At 52.3% G+C, this 16,600-nt stretch overlaps 1 protein-coding gene across 1 annotated transcript in view; it reads right to left on the reverse strand.

The window, feature by feature from the left end:
• Positions 1-16,600, reverse strand: part of LOC115082203 — a 59,107-nt gene that overhangs the window by 28,217 nt on the left and 14,290 nt on the right. Inside the window, exon 3 of the mRNA XM_029586453.1 lies at positions 13,597-13,722. Within this exon, the coding sequence (XP_029442313.1) occupies positions 13,597-13,722 (126 nt within the window). The remainder of the gene's footprint in view (positions 1-13,596; positions 13,723-16,600) is intronic.

Genomic DNA, 16,600 nt, shown 5'->3' on the forward strand with positions numbered 1-16,600 from the left:
CGGTCCCCTGATGGCTTTCTATTCTGCGGAGCATCCTGCCCTCCAGGGGCCATGGTGGAAAAGCGTAGAGCAGAAGATGTGGCGGCCACGGGAGGACCAGGGCATCCACTCCCTCCGCGCCGCGCTCTCTCCGGCGACTGAAGAAGCGTGGAGCCTTGGCGTTGAGAGCGGACGCCATCAGATCCAAGTGGGGGGCCCCCCACCGATGGACGAGAAGTTGCATCGCTTTGTCGGAGAGAGACCACTCTCCGGGGTCCAGCAGTTGACGACTGAGGAAGTCCGCCTGGATGTTGTCCACACCGGCGATGTGCGAGGCCGCTAGCCGGACGAGATGACGCTCCGCCCATTGCATCAGCAGCGCCGCCTCGAGCGCGACCTGCGGGCTGCGCGTGCCTCCTTGTCGGTTGATGTAGGCCACGGTGGTAGCGTTGTCCGATAGGATTCTGACTTCCCGGTTCCGAAGAAGCGGGAGGAAATGTCGCAGAGCTAGCCGGACCGCTCTGGTTTCCAGACGGTTGATTGACCACTTTGCCTCCACCGTGGACCACGTCCCCTGCGTGGCGCTTCGATCGCAGACTGCACCCCAGCCTGCTAGACTGGCATCGGTGGTCACCACCACCCAATTTGGCAGATCGAGGGACACGCCACGGGCCAGGTTCGGCGGATCCAACCACCAGCCCAGACTGTCCCTGGCATTCTGCGGGAGCGGGAGAATCATCTGGTAGTCCTGCGATACTGGTTTCCAACGGGAGAGGAGCTCCCACTGTAAGGTCCTGATGTGCGCGAAAGCCCAAGGTACAAGGTCGATGGTGGACCCCATCACTCCCAGGAGTTGCAGGTAGTCCCAGGAGGTGGGCTCTGGTAACGCAGAGAACCGTCGTGTGTGATCCCGCAAGGATTGAGCTTTGTCCTGGCGCAGAAAAACTTTGCCCAGTAGGGTGTCGAAGGTCGCCCCCAAAAAAACCCAAGCGTTGTGAGGGCATGAGGGAGCTCTTGGAGAAGTTCACTACCCATCCCAGGGAATGTAGAAACCGTACTACTCGAGTCACCGCTGAGCGTCCATGATCGAATGACTTCGCCCGGAGGAGCCAATCGTCCAGATAAGGATGAACCAGGATGCCCTCCTTCCGGAGAGCTGCCACCACAAGTACCATGATCTTGGTGAAGGTGCGCGGCGCCGTCGCCAATCCGAACGGGAGAGCCGTGAACTGAAAATGCTGGTCCAGAATTTTGAAACGAAGGAAACGGTGGTGGTCCGGGCAGATGGGAATGTGCAGGTAGGCCTCCGTTAAGTCCAGGGAGGAGAGGAACTCCCCCCGATGCACCGCCGCATCACTGACCGGAGCGTTTCCATGCGGAACCGAATGACTCGAAGGGATTTGTTGACTTCCTTGAGGTCTAGGATAGGCCGGAAGGAACCGTCCTTCTTTGGTACGACGAAATAGATGGAATAGTGGCCCGAGCCCACCTCTCCGAAGGGCACAGGCGCAATAGCGCCTATCTCTCGGAGTCTGTCCAGAGTCAGCAGCACCGCTCCTCTCTTGAGGTCCGAGCCACAGGAGGAAAAGATGAACCTTCCCTGCGGGGGGCGGACAAATTCCAATGCGTAGCCGTGTTTTATGGTATCCAGGACCCACTGGTCCGAGGTGATCCGTGCCCACTCCGCGTAGAAATACGTTAGTCGGTCCCCAATCCTGGGGACAGGGGAGTGGGCGAGACTGGCATCATTGTGAAGACTTGGTATAGGGGTTCCCGGTTCCGGGAGTAGTGCGTGTGGGCCGACGCCCGCGAAAGGAGCGCGACCAGGGCTGAGACCTGGGGGCGGATGACCGGGAGCCCGCCTGTCTGTATCCCCTGTAGCGCCGTTGCGCTCTGGCTCTGGTCCGAGAAGAAGAAAATGCTCTGGATGGTCGAAACCTATCCTCCGGCAGCCGATGAACAGCGTTCTCCCCCAGGGACTTGATGATCTGGTCCAAATCCTCCCCGAAGAGGAACTTGCCCCTGAAGGGAAGAGAGCCCAGACTCGACTTAGAGGACGTATCAGCCGCCCAATTGCGTAGCCACAGTAGTCGTCGTGCTGCCACTACCGAAACCATGGATCTTGCGAGGACCCGAAAAAGGTCGTACGAGGCGTCCGCCCCATACGCCACTGCGGCTTCTAGCCGATCTGCCTGGGCAGCCTCATCGGACGGCAGGTTCTGAGACGTGAGGAGTGAGACCTCGAAAACCCGCTTAAGGAAAACTTCCAACTTACGATCCTGTGTGTCCCGCAACGCCACACCTCCCGTCACTGGGATAGTCGTCCTCTTCGTGACCGCCGACACTGCGGAGTCCACCTTTGGGACCTTGATGAGGTCCAGAAATCTTCGGGGAGCGGGTACAGCTTTTCCATAGCTCGGCTGCTCTTCAGGGAGGCCTCCGGGGTGTCCCATTCCCTGGTGAGAAGTTGTAAAAACGAGTCATGAATGGGAAAAGCCCGAGCCCTCGGCCGGAGTGCCGCCAGGACAGGATCTCCCTTCCTTGAAGAAGTGACGACAGCGGGAGCTACTGGGGCAGGCGGGTCTGGTGGCGGGTCCAAATCTAATTCTTGGATGATCTGCGGGATGAGGTCGTCCAGCTCTTCCCTCTGGAAGAGGCGTAGGGTACGCGGATCATCCCCCTCCTGCGTGCCGTCCCCTTGTCCCCCGTCCGGGAGGTCAAGTCCATGTCCCGCTGGGTCTGGCACCGCCCCCACTGCCGCGGGCGTGGATCGGACCCGGGTAGGAAGGCAGGAGGCCCCCACTCCCGGAGGGTCGGGGGGGGCCCCACAGGTGCTTCCAGCCCCTGCAGATAAGCGGTATGCATGAGCAGGATAAACTCCGGAGAGAACCCCGGCCTGCTCGGGTGCGCTTCGGGGGCGGCGTGGTTCCTGCTCCCTGGCTCTGGGTGCTTGGTTCCTGCACCAAAATCGGGGGAACATCCCCGCTGGTAGAGTCCTCCAGGGATCCGTTCTCCCTCGTGGCCTCCAGGGATCCGTTCCCCCTCGTGGCCTGCGCCTCAGGGTGCTCAGAATGTAAAATGGCCGCCGTTCCCGCCAAAAATGGCAGAGTGGCCGGCCCGCGCCACCCGGGCAAAAAAGAGAAATCAGTCAGGGACTGTGAGGTACCTTCCCCCCCGGGAAGGCATCGTGCACAGATGCCCTCCCGGGAAATCCGGGACCCCAGGTCTCCGCAGGCCGCACAGCAGGACGGCCGCGGCATCGGGATCGCTGTAGGAGAAAAGAAAAAGCCACGGGGGGGGGCCACGCGCACAAAAGCGCCGCTGCGGGGGGGCCCGGTCGGCCCGCACTGCCCGCTGTCCGAAAATAGAGGAGGGTGCCGCAGGGGGGCCTTCCCGGCCACACGACCCGCCCCAGACATCTTTCCCTAAATGGCTCAGCAGCCCATGAGGAGCTGTAAAATGGCCGCGGGTGAGGGAGTAAAGAGCGAAGAGGCCGGCTCCACCGGCTTTCGCGGGCACCGGGGGCTGAGCTGTGAAGGAAAAAAACTACAAAGGAAAAACAAACTTACCCCTGGCTGCAACGAGAAATAAACAGCAAGGCCGCAGAGAAGAGACAAGGAAGAGAAGCCACTCCCCAGAAGTTGAAAGAACTCTGCCTTACTTTTTTTTTTTTTTTTTTAACTTAATACAAACTTGATACAAACTTGATCCACAGAAAAAGACAACAACAAGCCATAATCAAGCAAGAAAGTGAAGAAAAAGGAAAAGGAGGGGAAGCCTGATTCCCCTACTCACATCTGCTGGAGTCAGAAGATACTGGACTCTTGCAGAGGGGGTAGTAGTATATATGGATACGCTCCCTCAAAGCTTGTGCTGACTCCATCTGCTGGATTGGGGACATAACCCACTGTCTGGACTGATCCAGGTACGTACAGGGAACTGCTGATATCATCTAGCTGCAGTCAGTCATCGCTAGGACTAAATCCTGCTGAATCCATAAGTAATATCAATGCTTGCTCGAATGATATCAAATCAGTGGGCAACAGAAAACAGTCGAGATTGAACCTGGCTAAGTTTGAAGCATTCTTTGTTGTGGAAGGGCATTCTTATGTAAAGATAGGACTGATACTCCTGGAAATCACCATTTTATTTCCCTCTGAGGTATGAAATTTAACAGCTTATTTGCATGGGAATCTCAACTTGTGCTCACACACTGCCAGAGTGGTAAATGCATTGTTTTGGCACCTTAGAACCATTAAAAAGAAAAAAAAAATTAAAAAGCTGAAGCCATTCGTCATGCAACACCTTAGCATTATCCCTAACAACCACTCAGGGTTAACCCCATGGACACTCGGGGAGGGGGGGGGGGGGGATCCCAGCTACGCAATGCACAGTCCCACCTGCAGCTGTGCATGCGCTCTTACACTGGCCACCTTCCCCCTGACAACTGGGTTCCCGTTTTGGGACATTACCCCCCCCTCAAGCAAAACTATTCCCTGGTGGTTTTAGGGACTAAGGACCCAGATCCCACAAAACGTAAGGCTCATAGTTCCTACAAATGCACCCGGACCAAAATATAGAACATACTGGAATCATGAATCAGTCTCAGAATACAGCTAACAAATTGAAAAAATTTTTGGAAAAAAGATCCTCCTTATGTCTTGGCCAAAAGATATGGGTATACCCTGATGTTGCTAGGGAAACTCAGCTGAGAAGGAAAACATTTTTGGTACTAGCTAACCAGGCGAGAACATTTGGAATTAACATTGCTGTTAGATTTCCATGTAAAATAGTAATGTATGTTGAGGGTAAGAAATACATATATTGTGAGCCAGAACATCTTGAGAAATTCTTAGAAGAATATCGTAGTCATAGGAGGGAAGATCAACCCTAATCCAAGACACAAATTGGGTATATATGTTAATCCTGCAATTACCCTTATATTTAGTTTTAGGGAAGTGCTTTTTCTTTTTTATATACTTGCTTATTATCTCTCCCCAAATATCTTGTTTAGTACTCTGGAAATAAGAAAGAAATGTAAAGGATCTAATAAGATGTATGTAACAATGTATCTTATTTTCGTTTGAAGTTCAATTGTATTATTGAATTATGTAATTTGAAATTCAGAAATAAATTAAAAAAAAAAAAAAAAAGAAAAGTTAAACAAAAAGTAGGAACAGTGACAGAAAATTCAATTTGCAAGTAGAAATAGGTAAAACGAACAATTAAAGTTAGCCCGACATTTTCCAGTGTACTTAGCAGTGCCTGGAGAGGTCAGGAAAAGGGCTGTGCACGGGAGCTGGAAGAGGCCCTCAGCATGGATCTCGTCTCTGTTCTCACAGCCAAGACTAGAGAATTCCAGTAACTTCACAGCTAGTTCTCTGAGAGCTGTGTCTGAAGGGCTAATCAGGGCACAAAATATTAGCAATAACTTTCTGACCAATGGCACTGCAGTATGTTAGTCTGGATACTAGGGGATTATGCTATTCAAGCCTCACCCTCAGTAAAGAAAGCATCCCAAGCTCCAGTTTCAACTCCAGTGTGGTAAAGATCAACAATCACCTGCAGGCCAGATCAGAGGAAATGAGCTCTTTCTGGGTAAAGTACAAGTCTCAGGGCAAAACCAGGAATCAGAGCACGCATAAAACCCTTTTCACCACGTCTTTATTCAAGACATCAGGAGCAGCTACACGCTGAACACGCTCGTGTTTTTTCACTTCTGGACTACTGCAACAGCCTCCTGGTTAGGCTTCTGACCAGGATGAGAAGAGCATTGCAGTAAGTGCAAAATGTTGCAGCCACAGTGCTGCTGGGGTGTGGATTGAGAGATCATCTCGCTCTACCTCGACCATTTACTTTGGCTCCCTCTTGCTAGTTAAAACAAACTTAAGATTTTATGTCAGGTTTTGAAGGCGCTGAAGAGAGTAGGGCCAAACTATTTAAAAGGAAAATTAGGTTCTTACCTTTGCTAATTTTCATTCCTGTAGTACCAAGGATCAGTCCAGACAGCTGGGTTATGCCTCCCCTCCAGCAGATGGAGTCAGAGAGAAAACTGAAGACACCCCCTAGATATACCGGTGTGCCACCTGCGATCCTTCAGTATATGTGATATCAAAGCAGAAATAACGACAGGACCACTGTAGCCACTGTCAAATTTATCAAAATATTTTAGTACTCATTGACCAGAACAAGCAAAAACTTCCTTGAGGAACAACAAGGAACAAGCATGACCACAACATGACAACCTAAACTGTGTAGGACAACACAAACCAATGACAACTTACCGTGGAAACTTGGCAACGAGCTGTAAAAAGAATCTGCCATCGAGAAATCTGAAATACGAGCGGACTCCCAGAAAACTTGGGCGGGCGTCTGGACTGATCCTTTGTACTACAGGAACGAAAATTAGCAAAGGTAAGAACCTAATTTTCCTTTCCCTGTACGTACCAGGATCAGTCCAGACAGCTGGGATGTACCCAAGCCGCATTAACTGGGGTGGGACCCCGAGAGTCCCGCTCGAATGACGCTGCTTCCAAAAGAGTCCGCAGGCGGACCATGAACGTCCAAGCGATAATGTCTGGCAAACGTATGCCAAGATTTCCAAGTGGCTGCCCTGCATATCTCTTGGCAAGACACCAACTGATTCTCTGCCCACGAAGCCGCCTGAGAACGCAACGAATGAGCCTTAAGACCTTCTGGAACAGGCTTACCACAGCCAATATTCGCTGATTCAATCGCTCCCTTCAACCAGCGAGCGATAGTAGTTTTTGAAGCCTGAAGCCCCTTCTTGGGACCATTCCACAACACAAAGAGATGATCTGACCTGCGAAACTCGTTAGTAATCTCCAAGTACCGCAGGAGAACCCGACTGATGTCCAAACGCCTCAATTCTCGACCTTGAGAAGACCGCAGCTCCTCCTCCGAAAAGGAAGGCAATTCCACAGTTTGATTAACATGAAATGCCGAAACCACCTTTGGCAAGAAGGACGGAACGGTGCGTAAGGAGACACCCGACGCCGAAATCCGCAAGAACGGCTCCCTGCACGAAAGAGCCTGCAGCTCCGAAACACGACGAGCTGACGAAATGGCCACCAGAAAAACCGTCTTTAAAGTTAGGTCCTTCAGCGAAGCCGTCTTAATAGGCTCAAAAGGAGCCGAACACAGACCACGGAGAACCAGGTTCAAGTTCCAGGTAGGACAGGGAGCCCTCACCGGAGGACGCAAGTTCCGAACGCCGCGTAAGAAACGAGCAACATCTGGATGACATGCAAGGGAGAACCCCTCGACCTTACCTCTCAAGCACCCCAGTGCTGCCACCTGAACCCGAAGCGAATTGTATGCCAAACCTTTCTTCAGACCGTCCTGAAGGAACGTAAGGATATGCCCCACGGAGGTACGTCGGGGCGCAATACCTAGAGCACCACACCAGGTGTGAAAAACTTTCCAAACCCTAGCGTAAGCAAGCGTAGTAGAAGATCTGCGTGCCCGCAGAAGAGTGGAAACCACCGCGTCCGGATAACCTTTCTTCCTTAGCTGCCTCCGCTCATAAGCCAAGCCACCAGACAAAAGCGATCCGCCAGATCGAAAAATACCGGACCCTGACGGAGAAGATTTGGAAGGTATCCCAGACGCAGCGGACCGTCCACTGCTAGATTGACGAGATCCGCAAACCACGGGCGACGCGGCCACTCCGGAGCCACTAGAATAACCAGACCCTGATGGGACTCTATGCGCCTTAACACCTTCCCCACTAGGGGCCACGGAGGAAACACATAAAGGAGTATACGACGAGGCCACGGAAGAGCTAAGGCATCTACGCCCTCCGATCTGTGGTCCCGTCTGCGACTGAAGAAACGCGCCGCTTTCGTATTTAGCCGAGTCGCCATCAAGTCCAATCGCGGAACCCCCCAACGCTGAACAATGAGGTTCATTGCTTCCGCCGACAGCTCCCACTCGCCTGGATCGAGACGCTGCCGACTGAAGTAGTCTGCCTGAACGTTGTCTACCCCCTGCGATGTGGGTGGCCGTGATGCGTGACAAATGACGTTCCGCCCAGGCCATCAACAACGCCGCCTCTATCGCCACTGCCCGACTTTTTGTGCCACCTTGTCGATTTATGTACGCCACCATGGTCGCGTTGTCTGACAGAATGCGCACTGCTTGACCGCGCACCATCGGGAGGAGGAGACGCAAGGCCAGACGTACCGCCCTGGTCTCCAAGCGATTGATGGACCAGGTGGACTGGAGCGCAGACCATGTCCCCTGAACCGCTCGGGACTGGCACACTGCCCCCCAGCCATACAGGCTGGCATCCGTTGTCACTATCCTCCAAGACGGGGGCTCCAAGTCCACTCCTTGTAGAAGATGGTCCGGGGTTAGCCACCAATAGAGACTGGCACGGGCCGGTTCCGGCAAAGGTAACTCCAGCCCGTAATCCCCGGATCCCAGCGAGAGAGGAGAGCCCTTTGTAACGGCCGCATATGCGCAAAAGCCCACGGTACCATCTCCAGAGTAGACACCATATGACCAATGACCTGTAAATAATCCCATGCCATAGGAATCTTCCGCCGGTCCATCAGGTTCCGCACTTGTGTCATTAGATTGACCATGCGTTGATGAGACAGAAACACCCTGCCTAACAAGGTATCGAATCGGGCGCCCAAGAACTCCAACTGTTGGGTCAGGTCCAGTCGGCTCTTCGCAAAATTGACTACCCAACCCAACGCCTGGAGCTGCTGCACCACCAAGCAGATCGCCTGTTTGCACGCTGCTTCCGACTTCGCCCGAATGAGCCAGTCGTCGAGATAGGGATGCACCAGGATGCCTTGACGACGCAGGGACGCCACCACCACTACGAGAACCTTGGTAAACACCCGTGGAGCAGTCGCCAATCCGAACGGAAGGGCACAAAACTGGTAATGGTCCCCCATTACCATGAACCTCAAGTATTTCTGATGACCTTCCCGGATGCCAATGTGAAGATATGCCTCGGTTAGATCCAAAGAAGCCAAAAACTCTCCCTTGTGGACGGCCGCAATGACAGACCTGAGCGTCTCCATACGAAATCGAGGTACGCGGAGAGCCTTGTTCACTTCCTTGAGATCCAAGATCGGCCGAAACGTGCCCTCCTTTTTCGGGACCAGGAAGTAGATGGAATACCGTCCCGTCCCTTGCTGGGCCGGTGGGACCGGCACCACCGCCCCCAGAGTCTGCAAACGGTCCAGCATTTGAGCGATTGCCAGCCGCTTTTCCCGGGGACCACATGGCGATATCATAAAGAGATCCCGGAGGGGACGTACAAAATCCAACTCGTAACCGTGGCGCATCACGTCGAGGACCCATTGATCCGAAGTTATTTTGACCCACTCCTCCCAAAACCGGGACAACCGACCCCCGATAAACTGAACCGAGGAGTTGGCCTGCGCGCCTTCATTGAGCTGGCTTGTTGGACGCGAAAGTCTGCGAGGCCCCCCCCACGGGGAGGCAGCCTGCCACGAAAGGAAGAAGACCAAGACTGGGACCTTGCCGGTTGCTTCTGGGAAAAAGAGCCACCTCTCCCCATTCGGAACCGGCGCTGACCCCGAAAACGAGCTCTGGCATTTCCAAAAGACTGAGACTGACGCGGTTTGTCCTCTGGCAACTTGTAAACCTTATTATCACCCAGGTCCTTAATGAGTTGATCCAACTCGTCACCAAACAATAGCTTACCCTTAAAAGGAAAAGAACCTAGGCGTGCCTTGGAAGAAGCGTCCGCCGACCAACGACGGAGCCATAGTAATCGCCTCGCGGAAACTGCGGAGGACATAATACGAGCTGAGGTCCGCAACAAATCATATAAAGCATCCGCTGTATAGGCAACCGCAGCCTCCACGCAGTTGGCTTGCTCCACCTCGTCGGGTGGGAGCTCTTGTGAAGTAAGCAGCTGCTGAACCCAGCGCAGGTTGGCCCTCTGCACCAGGCTGCTGCATGCCACTGCCCGGACACCTAGGGCCGCCACGTCAAAAATGCGCTTTAGCAAAACCTCCAGCTTACGATCCTGAAGATCTTTGAGAGCTATTCCCCCCTGTGACGGGGATGGTGGTATGTTTGACCACAGCCGTCACCGCCGAATCCACCGAGGGAGTCTTCAGGAGATCCAGGGAGTCCGCCGGTAGGGGATACAACTTTTCCATGGCCCTGCTCACTCGCAGTGAAGCCTCTGGAACCTCCCACTCCTTGGAAACAAGTTGTAATACCTTATGATGAAAAGGAAACGTTTGAGGGGGAGCCTTCAAGCCCGCCATAGCCACGTCCCCCGTTGAAGTGTCCGCGTCCTGATGCGGGGCCGGAAGCTCCAACTCCTTCAGTACATGAAGGATTAAAAATCCTAACTCCTCTTTGCCGAACAAGCGGCGCACCTGGGGGTCGTCCCCCTCAACCAATCCCGGATCGTCCCCTACGAACGAATCCAGGTCCCCCTGAGGATCTGGCAAGAAACTGTGGTCTTCATAGGCTGTGGCCCCCCCCCCCCAAGGGTTGGGGGTTCCCAACCCCCGCGTTTCCTGTAGCCGGCGGGTGGGGGTCCTGAGCCCCCTGGTCCCTGTGATCTCGTGGAAGAGGGTCAGTAGCCCCCACGCTCCCCTGATCCCCCCCCGAGCCTGGGAAGTTTGGGAGGGGGGGGCCCCATCAGCTTCCCATCCTGCCTCTGCCTGCAAGAAGGCTTTGTGCATTAAAAGCACAAAATCTGCCGAAAAAGGCACCGACCTCTTTAAAGCTGTCTTACCTGCACCAGGAGGGGGAGGGGCTGCATCCTCCTCCAAAACGGGCGGTGATTCCGACGTTAGATCGGGTGGAGAGGGAGAAATCCTCCTCCGACGCTGATAACTCCGACTGCCGCGTGGCCAAGATGGCCGCCGCCCTCCTCCCCGAGGGGGGAGGGGCCGAAGATCGGGAGCCCGGTGGCTTGCTCTGCCGCAAAGAGGAAGGAGGATAAAGGCAGCTGCGGGCAGTGCTCGGCCCCCTCGCCCCCGGGAAGACATCGGGTGCAGAGACCCTTGCGGGAGAGTCGCGCCCCCGCCCCCCCGCAGGCCGTGCAGGCCGAAGATCGCAGCATCCCGGGCCGAAAACGCAGCAGTCAGCCAAAAACGCGCCAAAAACAGGAGAGAGCAAACGTGGCTTGCGAAAACGCGCCGGGTGACACAGCCACCCCCTCCGGAGTCCACAGAGGCACGGCAGGCCAGGGCTATAAGGAAGAGCTCACTGCCTGTCCCCAACAGGTCTTAAGTGGCTCGAAGGCAGGAAAAGAAACTTTAAAACTTTTTTTTTTTTTTTTTTTACAAAACCCCCTTCAGGGTAAGGGACCCTGGGACATAGGGGGGAGAGATTACCGGCCCACCGGTAATCTCTCCCCCAACCTACTGGGACACACCAATCCGGGAATTCCAGGAGGGCAATGCCCTCTGTGCCTGCCCTGCCACTTAGCGCTGCGCTGTCACTCTGCGCTGTCGCTGCGCCAAATACAACCGACAAACCTGACTGACCACACTGAACAACAAATACCCGAAGGTAAGCAACCACTTGTTCCAGCCAAAAGAGCAATGCCCAGCACAAATAACCTGACCAGGTTATTTGTGCTGGGCATTGCTCTTTTGGACCGCAGGTTATGCCTCTCAATCTGCTGGAGTCAGAGAAAATACTGAAGGATCGCAGGTGGCACCCCAGTATATCTAGGGGGTGTCTTCAGTTTTCTCTCTGACTCCATCTGCTGGAGGGGAGGCATAACCAGCTGTCTGGACTGATCCTGGTACGTACAGGGAAAGAGCAGTTATTCTGACAAGTGCCAGTAAGTACATTAAATTCACAGGATGAACATTTGTTGATAAGTCATCTAACATAGCAATGACAACAGAAAAGGACCAAATGGTCCACCCAGTCTGCCCAGCAAGCTTCGGTTCAGTGTAAAGTACACGAACAAAATGTAAAAAATTCCCAGCAGGGTCCATTTTATCCAAAAGAAAAAACCCCCAAATAATCCCACTCTTCACCAAAACTAATCACTGAAGAAGTACATGCTTCATAGCTGCCAAAATGAGATGCACATTTGTTGTAGAATATCTACCCCTAACAAAACCTACCAAAGCACAAAGCACAGTAAGACAGCAATATAGTAATGATGGCAGAGAAGCATCACATGGTGGTGTCCGTCACGCCATGCAGGTTACCCATGTTTCTCCTAAGGGTACCACCCGCCACTCCATGCACTTATTTGAGGAAACTTCTTGAAAATTCACACAGTGCTGTGGTTTGCTTATGGAGTGGGCCGTTTTGGTGGTCATCTGAATCCAATTCCTCTTCCATCACTCCCCCCCCCCCCCCCCGGTCAAAGTGGAGAGCGATGTTGCAGTTGCATCAAAAGCATCGAGGCTTATTGGTTAAGGGTAATAATCCCTTGCCTTCTGTTAGGGGTAGTAACTGCTGCTCCATGCAGGTTACCCCCATTCTTAACTGTACCCTAGACCACAGAAGTCAGCGCCCTCCATTAGCTCCCTGAATCCAACGCCCCTTTTCCTCATGGCGTTGAAGCAGAGCGCGATGTTGAGGTTGCATCAAAAGCATCAAGGCTTCTTGGTTAAGGGTAGTAATCGCCACACCAGCAAGTTACCCCCATGCACTCTTTTCTTCATTCCCATCCTTCAGCATTTAGGGATCCACAGTATTTATTCTATGCCCCTTTGAATTCCTTCTCTGTTTTCATCTTCACCACCTCCTCCGGAAGGTCATTCCAGGCATCCACCACCCTCTCCGTGAAGAAATATTTCCTGACATTGGTTCTGAACAGTCCTCCCTGGAGTTTCTTTCAGGACCCTTAAGTTCTACTGTTTCCTTTCCAAAGGAAAAACTTCAAAATTTGTGCATCAATCAAACCTTTCAGGTATCTGAAGGTCTGTATCCTATCCCCCCTGCACCTCCTCTCCTCCAGGGTGTACATATTCAGATCCTTCAAGCTACACCCCATCGTAGAGCATGCCTTTGCCTTGAACCACCTCTCTGGAATAGATCACCAAGTGAGTTTTGTCTGATGAAAGAGGATAAGTTGTCTACAGTCTGCATATGGCATTTCGTTGCCTTGCATCGTCTCTCTGGAATAGTTTACCAAGTGAGTTTAGTCAGATGGAAGAGCTAATATCCTTTTGAAAAGGGCTGAAGACCTGGCTTTTCCAGCAAGTTTAACCTCTGATGCAATTCTTATTTTAGGGCTATCCTGACACCAAGCTAATGGAAAATGGGGTTACAGTTACTTTTAATGAAACACATTACAAGATGGAACAATTTTACAGTGATAAGGAGATTTTATTATATTCTTATACTTAAATCGTTTACCGTTGTATAAGATTGGAATTTTTTTTAAAAAGTTTGTTAGGAGAGGAATTTGGATACTTTTTTTTTGGTTATTGAACCGTTTTGTTAATTTTTGCTTTTGTATTGGCTTACTCGCCTAGGGTGCTTTCAATAACAAGGTGAGAAAATTAAATCGTTTAAATAAATACAATTTTGCTAATGGTAAACCTGACTGCACACACCCACGCTTATCCAATTAATGCCACTATCCAGGTCTCCTTCCAAGCTGCATTTACTCACCTTCTGCCTCACCGATATGTGACCAAGCTTGCGGATTTTCTGCACTGTTCGGTCTCCCATTCTCTTCCCTTGAAGAGTATGGCCAGTATATCTGTCTCTCTACTCGGCCCTCTATGTTCCTGACATCTGGAAACAAAAAGGTAAACCAATGATGAATCAAACAGCCTCTCAAAATGGAAAGGTTTCTGAGAAAAGCAGCTAGGGAACATTCTGGGAGCAAATCAGAAAGGACGAAAAGATAGATCTGTTTTCGTACGGGTTACGACATTTCCAGGTATCTGGATAGGAGTCTGCCGATGTTGAGGTGGCGTAGACTACGGGCTTCTTCCGAATTCTTCAAGCCATGCATCGTTGGTAGTGAGATGGTTTGGTTAAGGTGGAAGTGTGAGACCACTTTGGGGAGGAAGGAGGGCACCGTGCATAGTTGGATGGACCCGGGGTGAGTCTGCTCACGGCAGGACAGTGCTTGTAGCTCCGAGATGCGGCGGGCAGAACACACGGCCAGCAAGAAAACCATCTTTAAAAGGTTAATAGACGAAGGGACAGGCCTCGGAGGGGTCTGAAGGCGGTTCCCGCTAGGAACTCCAAGACGAGGTTGAGGTTCCACAGAGGTACCGGCTACTTTAGTGGTGGATGAATGCGTTTGACTCCTTTCAGGAAGCGTGATACGTCTGGGTGAGAGGCTATGCTGTCGCCCTCGCTCCTGGAGCCGTAGCATGACAATGTGGCCACCTGTACCTTGATGGAGTTGAGGGACAGAACTTTCTATAGTCCATTCTGTAAGAATTCCAGGATCACGGGAACTTTAGAGGAGCGTGGCTTAATGCTGTGATCTTCGCACCAGGCCTCAAATACTCTCCAGATCCTTATGTACGTTAGCGATGTGGAGAACTTGCGTGCTCGGAGGAGAGTGTCTATTACTGCCCCCCGAGTATCCGCTCTCTCTCAGGCGGGCCCTCTCAATGGCCAGACCGTAAGAGAGAATTGAGCTAGGTCCTCGTGGAGGATCGGACCTTGTTGTAGCAGGTCTGTGTGGAGGCAGGGGTAGTGGGTTCCCTGCCAGTAGTCTTCTCATGTCTGCATACCAGGGTCTTCTTGGCCAATCCGGAGCCACCAGAAGAACTAGTCCCCTGTGTCGCTGTATCTTGTGAATGATTGCACCCAATAAGGACCATGGCGGGAAGGCGTATAGCAGGGTCCCCGGTGGCCAGGTCTGTACCAGGGCATCGATCCCTTGGGACTGCGGTTCCCGTTTGCGGCTGAAGTATCTGGATACTTAAGCGTTGGATCTGTTTGCCAGAAGGTCTATGTCTGGGGTCCCCCACAGATTCACTATCATCTTGAAGGCTGTGGATGACCGCTTCCATTCTCCTGGGTCTAGACTTTCCCTGCTGAGGAAGTCTGCCGTGATGTTGTCTTTCCCGCGATGTGGACGGCGGAGATCTCCTGGAGGTTTGCTTCTGCCCACGCCATCAGGAGGTCTATTTTTAGGGACACCTGTTGGCTTCTGGTTCCCCCCTGTCGGTTGATGTAGGCCACTGTCATGGCGTTGTCAGACATTACTCTGACCGCTTTGTCTCGAAGTCTGTAAGCTAACTGCAGACAGGCTAGTCTGACTGCCCGCGCTTCTAGGCGGTTACACAAGAACATAAGAAATTGCCATGCTGGGTCAGACAAAGGGTCCATCAAGCCCAGCATCCTGTTTCCAACAGAGGCCAAAACCAGGCCACAAGAACCTGGCAATTACCCAAACACTAAGAAGAACCCATGCTACTGATGCAATTAATAGCAGTAGCTATTCCCTAAGTATAATTGATTAATAGCCATTAATGGACTTCTCCTCCAAGAACTTATCCAAACTTTTTTTGAACCCAGCTACACTAACTGCACTAACCACATCCTCTGGCAACAAATTCCAGAGCTTTATTGTGCGTTGAGTGAAAAAGAATTTTCTCCAATTAGTCTTAAATGTGCTACTTGCTAACTTCATGGAATGCCCCCTAGTCCTTCTATTATTCGAAAGTGTAAATAACCGAGTCACATCTACTCGTTCAAGACCTCTCATGATCTTAAAGACCTCTATCATATTCCCCCTCAGCCGTCTCTTCTCCAAGCTGAACAGCCCTAACCTCTTCAGCCTTTCCTCATAGGGGAGCTGTTCCATCCCCTTTATCATTTTGGTTGCCCTTCACTGTACCTTCTCCATCGCAACTACATCTTTCTTGAGATGCAGCGACCAGAACTGCACACAGTACTCAAGGTGCGGTCTCACCATGGAGCGATACAGAGGCACTATGACATTTTCCATTCTATTAACCATTCCCTTCCTAATAATGCCTAACATTCTATTTGCTTTTTTTGACTGCTGCAGCACACTGCACACTGCAGCAGGTTGATGTTTCATCCCGCCTCTTCTGTGTTCCACTGCCCTTGGGCGGTTAACTTCTCGCAGTGTGCTCCCCCATCCGCGTAGACTGGCATCTGTGGTGAGCAGGGTCCAGGTTGGGGAGGATAGTCTTGATCCCCGGCTCATGTGGCTGGTCTGCAGCCACCACCGTAGCTGGGTCCGGACTCTGCCCAGGAGTGGTAGACGTACGATGTAGTTCTGAGACTGTGGGCTCCCGTGCTAGAAGTGAGCGCTGTAGGGGCCTTATGTGGGCTCGCGCCCATGGCACAACTTCCAGTGTGGATGCCATCAGCCCGAGGACTTGCAGGTAATCCCATGCTGTGGGACGAGGATTGTTCAGCAAGGTCTGCAACCGGTTCCACAGTTTTGATCTCCTTGTGGGGGTCAGGCTGACCTTGTCTTCCTTGGTGTCGAATCGGACTCCTAGGTATTCCAGTGACTGTGAGGGCTGTAGGGAGCTTTGGTTTGTGTTGACCACCCATCCTAGGCTTTCCAGTAGCGTTATGACTCTGGCACTCCACTTAACACTGTTCTTTCTTCAGAGTAGGTTCCATTTACCATTACACGCTGTCTCCTGTCAGGAAACCGGTTTGCAAA

The sequence above is a fragment of the Rhinatrema bivittatum genome, unplaced genomic scaffold, assembly GCF_901001135.1.
Source record: "Rhinatrema bivittatum unplaced genomic scaffold, aRhiBiv1.1, whole genome shotgun sequence".
Lineage (NCBI taxonomy): Eukaryota > Metazoa > Chordata > Amphibia > Gymnophiona > Rhinatrematidae > Rhinatrema > Rhinatrema bivittatum.